The sequence below is a fragment of the Vidua macroura genome, chromosome 9 (genome assembly GCF_024509145.1).
Source record: "Vidua macroura isolate BioBank_ID:100142 chromosome 9, ASM2450914v1, whole genome shotgun sequence".
Taxonomy (NCBI): domain Eukaryota; kingdom Metazoa; phylum Chordata; class Aves; order Passeriformes; family Viduidae; genus Vidua; species Vidua macroura.
The window spans coordinates 27,807,537-27,823,224 of NC_071579.1; the positions used below are offsets into that span (position 1 = coordinate 27,807,537).

Genomic DNA, 15,688 nt, shown 5'->3' on the forward strand with positions numbered 1-15,688 from the left:
CCATTGCTGGGCTTGAAGAGTTTCTAGCTGGGGACATCTTCTCCCAGATCTATCTTTTGATTTCCTGATCACACTTCCTCAGGGAAAAGGCCCCTGCTTGGACCTGTGCACTGAGGGTGGGTGAACACACAACATAGGGTTTGTCATCCGTGAGCTCTTCTGTCCCTACATCTCTGTGCAGCACCACTCACACCCAGTTTGGCACGTGGTGTCCCTTGTCCCCACATCCCCCCAAGCCCACACCATGCCCTGTGCTGCCTCACCCCAGCTCCCTCCCCACAGATGAACAAGTCAAGGGAGGAAGAGCAGTTGCTAATCCAGTCTCAGGATATTTTTCAGTACTTCCAAAATTTCTTTCCTTTTACAGCTTTTCTTCCGCTTTTTCCACTGAGCACTAATATTCTGTGTACCTGAAGTCACCCAGAAGCCTTTGGAGCTGCTGTGAACAACTCCTGCAAGTGCAGCCCATGCCAGGCCTGTGCACCTTGGGCCTCCTCACAGATTGACCATCTCAGCTTGTAAACAGAAGTCATCAATCAGTATTTTAAATGGCCTTTAACCTTAACATCTGTGGCCAAAACAGTGCTCTGAGCATTTGTGACCAGCAGCCTTTCCCCCTTCAGCTTTATGCTGAGAGCAGGCAAACAATAATAAAACCCAGAGAAAATGCCTGAGTGGGACCAGAGTGATAGAAGCTCTAGTCCACAGGCAGAGTTAATGTGTGCAGCAATGATGCATCTTAGTTAGGAGGAGGGAAAAAGGAGGAAGATCTCAGCAAACAATGGGTTCCTCTGACTGCAGAAACATTCCTCTGCTCACTGTCTTACCTACTTTGAAGTCAGACACAAGGGATGGGGCCTTTTTTAATATTTTGGGGTTTTTTTCTGTGATGGGCTTTCATCCCTGACATATTTAAAATGTGCTTTAACTTGGAGAAAGACAAAACTGAAATTCTCCAGGAATCCAAGTGATCCCTAAAGCCCAGAGCTCTGCACATTAATAATGTGGTTTCTTTGAAAAAAATAACCCAAAAACCAAACTCAAAAGCCCAAACCATGAATGTTTTCATATTTCAAGTGGAATATAAGGACATCATACACTCTATTTATCCATGTATAGCCTACAGACAGAATTATAGCTGATTTCTCAAAAAATATTACCTCAGCTTATTTGAAAGAGCAAATGTGCAATCACTGCAGACTATAGGTGGCAGCAGGAATGTCCTTATGCTTTCATTCTGTAAGGATCAGCACTTTGGTTTATATGCCCTAAATAATGACAGAGGAACAGTTTTCCCTGTGGACTGTACTGCACATAAGATGAAGCAACTTCTGTTTCACTTCAAAACAGTCTTCCAAATCTTGATTTATTTTTCCCTGGCACTTGTTCATACTGTGCATTGATAGGGTCTCATATGGAGCGACCTGATGGAAGTATCAGGGAAGATTTACAGTTTTTTGACAACATCCTGGTGATGGATTGATATAATCAGCACAGAAATCATATCAGACAAAGCCAGAGTTACAGACAGATAAAATCCTTCATTTCACAAGAGATTCTCCGAAATGACACTGAGAGGTTAGGGATGTTTATCTATGAGCTAATAACTCTTTTCCTGTTTTATTGTTCTCACTTGAAATCTGAGGCTGTTCTGAGGTTCTGAAGTGCAGCCAGTTCTGAGGAAAATGTCACTGCTCTCTCCTGCCCTGCCTGAAAAGGGGAAGCCAAGCCATGCTCCAGCTACATGGGACTGTCAAGGGAACAGCACAGGCCACTGCTGCCCTCACAGGCCTTTTTCAGAGCAGGTGGCACAGGCAGAGACTGGTCATTAACCCCAGATCCCTCCGGCTTTCTCCCACTTTTCAAGGAGCCACATGTAAGGCCTGAGTGCAGACTCCCAGGGAAAGTACATCAGAATGATGGGGTATTTCCCTTTCTACTCCATTCTGTTCACCAGTTACATTCCAACATTTTAATGCAACTTGAACTAGAAAAGAGGATAGGAGATGTTAAGTAAAATGCATTTTTTGTTTTGAAGATTTGGAGTAATCAAAAAAAAAAAGTAGGAGATTCTTGCAGAAGGCAGATTACAATTATATTCCTGGCTTTTGGGAGTGCCTCTCTATGCTGCCTTAACACAGAACCTCAAAATGCACACCCCTGATTCAGAATCCTTTGATGGGGTTCAAAAACTGTGAATCTGGATCTTATCTCCCACATAAGGGAATGGAAGTCTCTTTTTCTTTTCCTATAAAATTTATAGAAGTGTCTAAAGTCCCTGAAAATGACCAACTCTTGTTCAAACCACAAGAACGAAAAAAAAAAATACAGAAAGAAAGATTAAATACTAGAAAATATTATTAGAAGAAGGTTTAACATTTCAAATTCAAGTTTTCTCCCATTCACATATCACCATATTTTTTGTTATGACCCAAAGTGCATCATAACACTCGGCCTCCTCAGCTTTCCTGCAGCTCCTGAAGAAAACTCTCCTGGTGGGAGTCAGTGCCAGAGCATCCACCTGGACTTAGCACAGCTCCTGCACTCAGCCCAGGCCAAGGCTCACTTTGAAAGGAGAATAAATGGATGGAGACAGACTGTCAGCAGGGCTGCTGCCCCTTCACATGAAATTAACAGGCACTATTTCTCTGACTAATTCTGAAAAACCAAAAAAAGCAAGGCCTTAGTGAACAATGCACATCATTATTTAATCTTATTTGTTGGCCTGGAGTTTTTATCACCTTCCATGGTGACAAATCTTTTCTGGTTTGAAACCTCTGTTGTATGACAGATTTAGCACCACACCTATTAGAAGTATTCTTACCTGTAATTAAATCATGAGGACCTACAGATCTGCCGCACTTCCCATCCAGGATGTGCTGTGAAGATGTGTGGAGCTGTTGGATAGCTAAGCACTCGCTGAGTACATCTTGCTCAATATCAGTACAGGACTTTAGCTACAAGAGGAAGATAAAAGAAACATTGTGTTACATAGTAAAATCAAATTATTTACAACTAACTTCATATATCTCCTTAAGGATTATATATAGAAGGAAAAAATGCCATTCTTAGGAACTCAGTGTAATTAAGAATGTGTGTTGTACTTGGTACTTGTAATTAGAGATGACTTTGGTTTTCTGAAGTGCACAAGTTAAGTGTGCTAATCTTACATCAACAACCAGTTTGCTTCAAAAAATAATGTACCCTGTGTTCCTTCAAACCTTCCTGAATAATTGAACTGCACATTTTCAGGCTTTCTGTAGTTTCTTGGATTCTGTGGCAAAAGGTTTGCATCACCCTGTAACTGTGACACTTGGAAAGACATTTGATAGGGAAAGAAAAGCGTTTGTGCTGATCAGATTAGAACCGGCAGAGCGAGGCGCTGTCGGTGATGGGGAAGAGGTACCACTCACGTGTCAGCTGTGCTCCATGGAAATTAAAGCTCTGGCAAAAGGGTCTGAAGCAAACTCTCAAAAACCACAATGTCGATCATATTAAAAACAGCAGGAGAGGAGAATTAAGAAAGAAAAGCATTTCTAATTCCCTTTCAAACATGCTGATGCTGCCAAGCTTTTGTCATAACAGAGTGATCGCATTACACAAACAGCCATCATATTGTACAGCCATTAATAAATAGTTATTGTCCTTATGGGTACAGCCTCACATACACATCTCCCCTGGGCTTGGGTATTCTAAATAAAGGGCCCAGGCAAACCTTCTCAGAATTCTGCTCTACAGCCATTTGTGGGCTCGAGATAAACATCTGACATTTGGATCACAAGTGCATCTGCAGCCAATTAAACTACTACTAAATTAACAGCTAACTTTCTCCTGTTTTGTTTCTGTAAAGCCCTTCAGGACAACCAAATATCACCACTGCACTAATCCTCTAAGCTATGAACTAAGTGCTCAGGATTCCTTTGATACAAGTCTAAGCTCAGGCATTTTGTTTTGCATCAGAGATGGCACATTTTGGTAGCATATCTCAACCAAGACATGTTGGCAGAACAGCTTGTTAATTTTTCTTTCTTGGCTAGGTCATTTCCACTCAGAACTCTTGGGAAGCTGATACCAACAGACAACTGCCTTTGCTGAGTTATAACCAAAAACGAGCGAGTGAGTATAAACAGTCTTTTCCCTTTTTTCCTACATCTGAAATCCATAGTAGGCTGTTCAGTAACACTGGGATTTATTTAGTTGTGAAAGGTGTTGGAGTTTTTTAACATATTTAAGTGAAATACTTAGAGGGGGTTCTTGTTTCTTTATCAGCCAGGTTTGCTTTGATCCTTTTTAAGAGAGCCTGAGCAAAACACAAAACACAAAAATCTGCTGCTTTTTCAGGTGCCTTTTCATTTGAGGAAAAAAAAGTCACAGGATCAAGTATTCATAAAGTTATCACAGATAAATGAGATAGGAAATCTGAAGATGATTTCAAACCACTGGAGGAGTACAGATTTAGACTGGTCTACCAAATAAGGTGTGGGAGGCAAGTTACTAATATTATTTTAAGATAGATTTGATAAGTCTTTATGAGGCTGTGTACATGCACACAGGAAAATTCCTCAAGGCAGGAGATTAAGTGATATGAAACCCTGGATATTGATGTCTTGGTGCATCCAAGCAGCCTGAGTTTGCAGCTGCTGTTAACAAATTTGTCCAGGATTGATTCTGTGCTTCAGGCTTCCTGCTGCTGATGCAGAAGCACTTTGTGCCCTCTCATGCAAAGTTTGGATTTGGGTTTTTTTTCCCATCTTGCTCTGTAAAAATGGAACAAGGCCTCAGGAGGTGACAAGGTGTAACAGTGGGGACTGTCTCTAGATGTAAAGGATGGTGACATGTTAATGCATTCAGCTCAGTACATAGAGCTAACAAATGACACCCAGGTTTGGTGTTAGGAAGTAATTCCCTCCTTGTTTCTCTGAAGTATGCCAGAAAGCACAGGAAGGAAAAATGGGAAAGTTTTCTTCTTTGGAATAGGGAGCACAGTTGCTTTCCACAATCTGCTGAGAATTTCATGTAAGAAACCTTCCTGTTACAAAGATCTTGCAATTGCAGAAGACTCCAGTGTCACAATCACCCTCTTTTTGTGGCCAATTACTGCTATGGCCTTCTGACTCTTACTCTCATTACAGGGAATTAATTACATAGAATTAATCAATTACTGCCATGGCACTCTGACTCTTACTCTCATTACGAGCTAAAAGTTTAATCTAGGGAAGTGTTGGGAATTTTGTGACCTGTGGGACACACATGCAGAGCACATCCTGTGGAACCTTCTAAAGCTGAGAGCTGTAGGGAAAACACAAGGCCTGGTAATACAAAATTGGGATGGAAAACTAGGTAGTGGCCAGGCTAGATAAAACCTCTGAGTAGAGCTGATATGTGCAAAGACTTGATTCCATGAACACCTGGATGGTGCTGGGCCCGTGTGTCTCCCTGCACAAAGCTCACCATGCAGTGAGTGATCCATGAGTATCTGACACAGCGTGCAGAGCTCTGGCCACTGATGTGCTGGGAGCTGCTACTCAGACTGCACACATCTGGCAGAGAGAAGGGTTACAGGGAGAATTTGGGGACACACAGCTGTCCTGGGAAAGGGGACTCTACGTTCAAACTGATGAAAACTCTGCAACAGGAGCAGCAGGAGGGAAGGGGGCACGGCTGACACGAGGACACCTCTTCTATTCCAAGTCCTCTTCTCCTACATTTCCACTGTATCCTGGCTTAGTTTCATTTGTGTTTTAGACGATCTGCCAACATGTACTTTAGTAAATACCATCAGTTAGTGCTGATTGCAGAGACTCGGTGCATGGATATTTTATGTGAATGACAGCACAATTCAGGCTTGTGCATAAAAGATGAACAGGAAAATAAATGCTAGGACAGAAAGTGTGAGGCAAACTGAAATTAGAGGGTGGCAGCCTTTGAAAGTACACATATATAAGGTGGTTTAGTTAACAACAGTGATTAAAACCCAGGGAAATCAGCTCCTTTTAAGTTTTATTTTGTGATATTGCAGAAAAACTAACATGAAAATATATGAATTAAAAATGACTGCATTGAGGAGCTCTGGGGACGTGTCACTCCTTGCCTGCTCTTACCTTCTTACGCACCTGCTGCTCTTTGGCCGAGTGAGCCTTGACATGCTTGCGCAGGGAGCTGGGGTCGGTGTAGCGCTTGGAGCAGCCGGGAATCTGGCAGGCATAGGGCTTCTGGGAACAGAGCAAAGGGACAGATGTCACACCCCTGTGCCCGCCCCAGCCAGCACAGGGAGCGCTGCAGGACGGGCACACACAGTGCAGGACAGATGTCACACCCCTGTGCCCACCCCAGCCAGCACAGGGCACACACAGTGCTGAACATGAGCTGCTCTCTCTCTCTCTTTGCTGGGCCCATGTTTGCTCTGTCTCCTCTGAGCTCACAAACCAGGCACGATGCAAACAGAAGTGATTCTGCACTGGCACACTGGATATGGTTTACTGGGCTGAGCTAAATGCTAGTGAGGTAGAACTGAAGGGGTTTTGAGAGCATTTCTTTTATCCCTAGCCTTTACAGCAAACAAAATTATCATGGCATCACCCACTATAATTATAAAGACAGACATTCTGGTTTTGAGTTCTGATTTACATAAATTTTACAAGGATTGCTGGGCACTGGTGAGACCCCACCTCAAATCCTGGGTGCAGTTTTGGGCCCCTCACAACAAGAAAAGCATTGAGGGGCTGGAACATGTGTGGAGAAGGGCAATGGAGTTGGGGAACAGTCTGGAGAAACAAGGAGTGGCTGAGGGAGCTGGGGGGTCTCAGCCTGCAGAAAAGGAGGCTCAGAGGGGACCTTCCCAGTGACTGAAATCCTCACTGAATTCTTCTTGTGGCTATGCCTATTCCCATCAAATGGAACACTATCTCTGGCTTACAGAACAAACTCCAAATGAAGGTGCAATTGCCAAAATGAGCAAAGGCACTTTTTATTAAGTAACCATTGGCTTAAATGCCAGCAAAATAGCGCTCACAAAGCACAGCTCACAAAGCTTTAAAGTTGAATGGAACATTCTTTTGCCCTCTGTTTTCTTGCCTCATCTATCAACATTACCTCAGCTTTCTCACTAGGACTAGCAAATCCTTTTGGTGTCTTCTCAAAGGTAGAAAACTGGTTTGCCATGACCTTGATGTCACATTCTTTAAGCCCCTTGGTTTCAGAAGGAGGATGTACAGAAGGGAAAAAAATCCCACCAGTTTTGGGAGAAGTGACTGTGAGGTCCTTTACACCCAGTTGCTGTGCTCCTGGAGGAGTGCTGATGTGCCCTTTTTACCACAAGGACAGACAGGTTCCCTTTGTTCTGCTCCTGCCTAGGAGAAGGATCTACTTCCAGATGATTTAGTAGGGATTCCATCAAACTAGCACACACCAGTAAGTGAAATGATTTACTGATTCTTCTTTGGAGAAGATAAATGGTGGAGTGACCTACGTTGAGAAGCTTTAAAACCAATTCCAAATATACTCAGTAAGGAAAAAGCAGCCTATATAAACCCCCTTTCTTTGTAAGTACCTCCAGAGGACAAGTATTGCTGCTCTGTCCAGCCAGCAGGAAATTTCTTAAGGAATAATAGAATCATTCACCAATTCATGACCTTACAGGCTAACACAGCACCTACCCAGAAAGTTAAAGGGCAAAGGAGATTTATTGAGAGTGTCTGGAACACAGAGAACTGACACCTGAGGAAAAGCTATGGAAAACTTTAACAAATCCCTTGGCAGAAAAACTACCAGAGTATTTTTCAAATCACTGATGTCATTCAAATTAGTGATAAAATCATTGAACTCAGTCATAGGGAAACAATATGAGAATGTGATCACCCTTACAAAGGTTCATGGCTATTTGCTCTGACATTCCAGGCAGTTGTTTGGTGCAGCAGCACCATCCTGTAGCTCTGCTGTTTTTTATGTTCACATAAGCACACAATTCTCTGAGCTTGAACCACAGGGCTTCAATTAAATCAAGTAAGTGGAACTCAGTTACTGTGTGCAGGACTACAGAAACAGTTTTAGAGAACTTGCAGTGGAATAGCACGAAGGATGTTTTTAGATATTTAAGAAAGTTATTAGAAAATTATTACTGTACCTTTTTCCTGATTTATGAGCATTTCAGATAATAAAAACAGAGATAAAGGAAGAAGAGAAGAAAAGAAAATAGAAAGTTAAGACATTTGTCTTCAATATTGCATAGACAACACATACAAAGAATTTGTGCTCATTTTACTAACCATGTCAGTTCTCTCTTAAAACTAATAGATGGCATTCCATTTGTGAGTTTAGCTAATAAAAAATACATCTACTAAATTCAGGCAATTAAATTTAAAAACTGCATGCAATTTAGTATATCCATATTCAAAAGAGATGCAAATTACAAATTCAAATATCTCAGGTTGACTTTCAAATAAATAAAACATTGTTATTTTAAGTGTGCTTTGGTTTGGAAAATGTGACTGACTTGCTTCTCTTACTTGTTTGTTTTTGCAAGGCATAATGTACATTAGACATTCCTTAATGCTGCACTGTCTGAAATGTGTAACTGCTTAAAAAGTAAATATCAATTAAACTCAAAAGTTCTGCCCCATAAACACTTGGCCAAACGAAACCATATATTTGCTAATTTGAAAAAGACAAAGGAACAACTCTGCCTGTTATTCTTTACAAGTTTTATGCTGAAGACATGACTGGTCTGCAAAGCTGTCTCATTGCTTTCTTCCCCCATGATCTGGTGATTTCATTTCAGTAGAGCCCAAGACACTTGACAGGCTCCCATCCTCCCTGTGAGACAAGTGAGAAGAGCTGCAGAGTCGAGCCAAATCTACCAACTGCAGAGAATAAAAGAGTGTGTTTCTCACAGTTAATTCTGGTGGAGGGTACTTAACCGATTCCATGGAGTTATGAGACAGATTTATTTTCACTTTTTACAAAATTACTGTCCACAACTGAGGTGCATGTACCTTCCACTGAGAGGTCTGAACAGCTTTTGCCTTCACTCAGAACACTCACTGAAGGGGACAGAAGTGAGACAATGACACACATTTGGTGCAGCAGCAGTGACTCAGCTTTCACTCAGCTACACCTTATTGAGCTGCTGCCTCCTCTTACTGGAACAGGAACAATGGCAGAGTTTGCTGAGTAACTCACTCCTCAGCATGAGTAACACAACATAATTGCCTCTCTGTGATCAAGACTTTTTCACTTCTCAAAGCACACACAGTTCAAAACCAAACACACTTGCTCATAGCTGAGTTTTCTAAGACTCTCCTCATGAAAAGGCCAAGTCCCCCCGCAGTTGCAGAACCGATTGTGTACCAGGACCACTGGAAAACTCGGTGCAGCTCCCAGTATGAAATCATGCTTACGGTATCCAGGTGTGTCCGCTGGTGCTTTGCCCGGTCACTGGAGTTGCTGAAAGCTTTCTGGCAGCCAGGATGCTGACACAGGTATGGCTTCTCCCCAGTATGACTCCGGAGGTGAATCTTGAGGTTCTCAAGCCTAGAAAATGCCTTGTTGCACCCTTCAAACTGAAAAACGTCATAAAAAAAAATCATTGTAAGGTTCTATTAAATAAACCATGTGCAGCCACAATGAGAACAGTGTAAGAACCAAGTTGGACATGCAATAAATCAACCAACATTCAAACATCTGTGGAAATTTATGGATGAAACACAACATATTGTGCTGTTCATTTAATCTGTCACCGAAGACACGGTGTGCAGCTCAGTAATAATACAAGGGTTATAAATATCTCACACATTCTGACTGAGCTGAACACCTAAAGACACGGTGTCAGTGCAGAAAATTTAAAGAAAGAACAAGTGTTCTGAGGAGTCCTCTGGGATGTTAACTGGCACAGGAACCACTGTGGGCAATAACAATTAGCTGCTACAGACAGAGAGTAAGAGAAGCTGGCGGGTTAGAACCTGGTTTCAGGTGTCTGAAATATTATACACTGGAGCAGATGAGCACGGACTATTACAGGAAGACCTGATCCATTTGAAGATCAATCCAAAGGAACTCTGCTGTTATTCTGCACCCTTTTCTTCACTAGCTGTATCATTCAGAGCTGTTCTCAGCATTTATACAAGCAGTAACCTGAGCAATTCTGACTTCTTAAGCACCCGTTTCATTAGGGAGCTACAATAAAATGCTGCATAGCCTTCATAACAGAAGTCACTGTTTCAAATTAAATCTGAATAAATATATAAGTAAAATTTCCAGCTACTAGGCCAAGGGAAGGGTTTGCATTGAAGTTTCAGTGTTACAGACAACAGGCAGTGGAGGCACTGTCTGTAGGATGGGAACTCTCCCAGGTGAGCACAAATACTCATGTGTGCACATTCGTGCACCTGCAAACACACAAAATGCACTCAGATATTGCACATGTTCAAATACTTACATGCAAATACTAAAGTGATGGAATGCATATTCTTTGCCCACTCTGCACATATTGCTGTTTCACGGCAGTGCACATCTTCTCATGCCTCTACACAGATAAAAACCTGGCTCCTTCAAGGATTTGAGATCTCAAGGAATATATTTGAAAAATACAACCCAATCCACCTTCCTGTCAACACTAAGAGCAATTCTGAAATATAGTAGGTGTATCTTCATAGAATGGTTTGGATTGGAAGGGACCTTAAGGGTCCCTAGTTGCAAGCCCTGCCGTGGGCAAGGGACACCTGCCACTATCCCAGGTTGCTCCAAGCCCTGTCCAACTTGGCCTTGAGCAATTCCAGGGATGGGGCAGCCACAGCTTCTCTGAGCAATCTGTTCCAACCACTTTTTCTAGAAGCCACAACTTTTTCTATGATTCTTGCTCATAAACAATGAAATCCTGACTCTCACAAAATCAGCAAATGCTTTGTCACTTCCTTTTGCCAAGTCAAGATTTTGCTCAGCAGCTTTCCAGGAACCTGTGGCTCCTCAGATGGCATCACAGAAGTCACCACCCTGCCAATCTTGCTTGTTACACACACCTCTGACACATATCAGGGCATGCAAACTGCGGACTGGCTGTGGCATCCAGCAGTGCAGGGGGAGAGATGGGAAGGGAGAGCAGCTGCAGATGGAGGAGCACTGAAGGTGCTACAACCTGGAGACACCTGATCTCCCAGGGCCTGCCAAAGGTGATGGAGGAAGGCCCACCACATTCTGCTCATCCCAGTGTGTTTTCTAAATACCTCAGCGCAGCAACCAAAGTGACTCCTGAGCCAGCACTTCACGTTGCAGGCTGTGTCCTGGCACTGGATGCAGATCAGCTCTGCACACTACAGGCAGAGGAGTTTCCGGCACTTCTCTGCCTGTCCCAGCCACTCACACATCAAAGGATCAATGTGGCCCTTACTGCCATAAATATTTTAGAGCCCTGAGCAGTACCTGTCTGAATGGCATACTGGGTATGTGTACAGACAACTATCTGATGTGTATATATTTTGCATCTTTTCCCATCACAGCCATTGTGACAGATCCACAAAATCACCTGGAGACATGCAGTCCATGAGATCAGAAGCTTTGTTTGGCCACGACCCACCTCTGAACACTTGAGCTGGTGCAAGGAGGCAGGGGGGGCAGGGTTTGGAAATGACCAAAGCCACCAAGGCTTCAAAAAAACCAAATTTTTTTCACAAGCATCACTAAAAATCTGACTAAGATTCTGGATGGAGCAATTTGAAATGTGCAAAATTGCTTAGGTCTATGAAAAATAGAGCACAGTTCAGCAAATTCATACTTCTCACAGGACATTCCATGAAGCTGAGTGAATGTTCTGAGGTCCTAAAGATCACGTTTTTCCTTTTTGTTCCCAATCTTCCTCCTTTCCAACCTCCTTTGATTAGTGTGCCCACAGTGTGGCATCCCCTTGAAGTTTTCATCTCTCTTGCAGGTCACCTTCAAGCACTGAGAGGCTGCTCTAAGTCTTCCTGGGAGCCTTCTCCAGGCTCAACAAGCCCAACTCTCTCAGCCTTTCTTCTAAGAAAAGATGTTCCATCCCTTGGAACATTTTTGTGTTCCTTCATCCCCCAGCCTGTGTTGATACCACGGGTTGCCCTGAACCAGCTGCAGGACCCTGGACTTGGCCTTGTTGAAACCCCATGGGCCACTTCTGGAGCTTGTCCAGGCCCCTCTGGATGCCACCCCATCCTTCAGGAGTGTCAACTGCACCACTCAGCTTGGTGTCACCCACGAATTTGCTGAGACTGCACTTGGTCCCACTACAGACCCCCAAGGGACACCACCTGTCACCGATGTCTGAACGTTGAGTCTCTCACCACTCTGGATGTGACCATCATTCCTCATCCACTGAGCACTCCAGCCATCAAATCCATCTCTCTCCAATTTAGAGAGAAGGATCTTGACCCTCAGAATGATTTCTAACACATTATCAGTCTTCAGTTCCATAACTAGACCCAATACAAAGTAGCAAGGTATGCAGAATAATCCAAACTTCATAAAGTCCAGCTCCACTCTCATTGATGTCAGTAGCAAAAATTCCAACAGCAAATGTCCTAAAACATCTAAACACAAGCTCAATTTAAAACACATGAAAGCACATAAGTTTAAGAGTTTGCTGGATTGACACCTTCAGGGAGAGAAGGAGCAGGCCCTACCAGAAATGCTCAGAGCTGCAGTGTAAGCAGCAACACTCAAACAAATATGGGCTTATTTACAGACCCTTCTTCTGTGGTCAGCTGCCTTTTCTTGGTAAGAATGTCCAATGCCTTCAGCAGTAAGGTTCCTCCATCACCACAAATGCTTGGACATTCAGAACTTTTCTTATTTATGTTATTATTTCCTAATTCACAGTATTTGTATTACCCAGGTCTATTAAACTGGGTAACAGACACTGGGATGGTCCCAATGCAGTGATAAACTCAGGATAAACATGTCAGGTGGAAAAATACACCAGCAAAGAGAATGATGTGACTGCAATACTCAGATTTTCAAGCTGGCAAAGGCTGGGTTGGTGAAGCAGGAATTCCGTTCAAGAGGAAAGCAGTGGGGACAAGAACCTTGCCACAAGTGATGAGAAGAGAGGAAGCTGAAGATGAAAGGTCTCAAAGGAAGGAAGGAATGGAGTTGGTGCAAAGAGCTGAGCAGAGTGGGGCTGAGAAGCCACTCAGAGCTGCAGGAGGAGTTGCACTTTGAAGGACACCTTTTTCAGCTCTCTGATTTCTGGATCTGCTGTTTGTATCTCTCCCAGTTTGTCCCTACAGAAGTGCACAATATGGAAACAGCTTCCCTGAAGTGGTGCAACAACTTCAACTGGGCTGCTGTTGTTGTAAGGTAGTTCTTGGGTTTAACTGCTACTCACCAACTCTTTTAACCCTTCCCCCTACTCTTACTACTTGGAGTGTATTTTCATTTACACTATATATAACTACTCTAGAAAAAATGGGCAGCTCATTCTCCTTCTTAAATACCCTCCAGGAAGATCCAGCCATCCCACAAGTGTCTCAGCTTCGGCTACAAAGAACAAATGTTCAGTTTTGAAAGGGCTTCAGGATGGCAACAGCTATTTTATCAACTGAGAAGGCCACTTAGGGGATCTCCCAGACATCTGGCCCCAATCTGTCACTGCTTAATCCTACAATCCTAAACATTTTGTGGACGTTTGATGCCTGGGATAACTGTAACAAATGCTGCATGATCCTCAAAGTCTGTAAATGTCAACAGAGCTCTTAAACAAGTTTCATCAATAAAAATAATAATTACATTGCAATTACTACTTTTGTCTTTGCTGTGAGATCATTAATGCTGCACACACCCAAGCACAGACACAAAACAATGCCACATGATTACAGGAAGAACACAATGCAATTATTGGGTTTTATAACTACTGCTGCTTTCCGAACAGGGCTTCTACCAGGAAAAAATACCTTGTAGAAGTTTATGGGACTAAACTAGTTTGTTACCATATGGAAATACACATGCTATCTTTATTTCACACTAAAATCTCACTACAGTGTCACTGTTGCAATATCATGCATTCAGAAGACATATTTATAAAAACACAGAATTATCTCACAGTGATCTAAACATATCACAATTTTCCCAACAAAGCAGTTTAATCTAATAACTGTAATTGCTTAAAATGTTTTTTCTTTGCTTCCAGATTATACTTTGAATGCACCTGAGAATGCTGCCATGCAGAAATAACAGCATGTTCCCAAGAGGGTTTATATTATCAAATGTTTACCATTTTCATAAGCATATTTAATCACGGTCATGTCTAGCATATCTGTCAGTGGTACAGATCAGAAGAAATAAACTATAAACTAACCAGCTCAGACCATAGGGTGAAGCAATAACTGACATTTTCTTAGGAAATGAGTTATGACTGAAAAAGAGAAGCCTTCACAGTCGTAGTGCTAAATAGGTCCAGTGTGCCATTAGAGCAAGCTCATTAATATACACCTCTGCTCTCTGCTGCAAGATCAGTTAAACAAGCTGCCTTTTATTTATAGACCTAAAAGGGAAAGAGCAGGTCATATTGGCTGCTGACATCTCAGACAGCCTACAGATGGAAAACCCAAAACATTTCATTCCAAAGCATTTAATGCTATCAATAGGGAATCTGATGTCTGGTCAAAACATCCATGAACCTTATGAACATTGTGAAATGTTCTTTCTTCCCAACTGATTACAAAATTGGGAAAATTTTACTGGAAAACACACTATGAGAAAAAGGATCCTGTGAGGCTGTGTATCCCTTCTGGAGGGGAGAGAACAGCCACACCACTCTTTAAATAGCATCAATGTTTAACAGCACACTGAGGCCAATGTTGGGGCCGTGGCTGGAAGCACAGGGCTCCAAACTGTTATGAACCTCAGGAACTTAAAACACTTCAGTTGTTCCATCCCATACCACAATCAAAGTATCTGCTTTGGTGTTTTGTTTTTCCCAGCTAACTCCTGATTAGATTAATGTTTAATTTGCTGTTGTAGCTACAATGTAAAGCCCTGATCCTGCAAATAGTTGTGCATGAGTAACATGGCTCATGCAAGGAGTTTTATTAAACTCAACAGAACTATTTGAGTACATAAAAAGTCACCCATAGGAAAGAGAGTTTAACATCCTAAAGAAACCAAATTTATTTAGCCAGATTCAAACTTACAGATTTAAATTGTTGAAGCTGTTTTTTTTTTCCCCTTTGTGATTACAATTACAGTGGAAGGTAACTGTAAAATAAAAAGACCTGCCAATTTCCAGGTTTGGTTTTATTTCTGAAGCCTGTACAATTTATCTTTACAAAGTGACACTACATGCTATTTCATTTGAATGCTGGGCAATAATGCTTGTACTTTTAATTATCTGTCTTTAAAAAAAGCGTTTAGGGCTTTAGCCAGAGTGTTGTACAGCTGCTGGTCTGTAAGAGAAGTTTAAAAGGTTCAGAACAGGAAGAAGAAAGAAAAGTGAGCCACAGTATAAATGCAATACATCCTTCACATTGTTGGGGTTTAGGGTAGTTGTGGCCAACCATTTGACATCCACACACTGTCCACCAATAGTTAATTTTTCTTTATGCTGTTGGACAGATTGTGTATTTCCTAATTACCATGAAACTGGGAAATACGAATACACTGAGAATCCCTGGAGGAGGTGTCTGAACCTCTCTGACTTAAGTAAGACTTTAGGCTGTCCCTTTTATTTCAA

At 42.2% G+C, this 15,688-nt stretch overlaps 1 protein-coding gene across 1 annotated transcript in view; it reads right to left on the reverse strand.

Annotated features, from left to right (window-relative positions):
* GLIS1 (GLIS family zinc finger 1) overlaps positions 1-15,688 on the reverse strand; it is a 180,600-nt gene that overhangs the window by 24,748 nt on the left and 140,164 nt on the right. Inside the window, 3 exon segments of the mRNA XM_053985344.1 lie at positions 2,825-2,957; positions 6,102-6,212; positions 9,396-9,557. Of these exon segments, the coding sequence (XP_053841319.1) occupies positions 2,825-2,957; positions 6,102-6,212; positions 9,396-9,557 (406 nt within the window).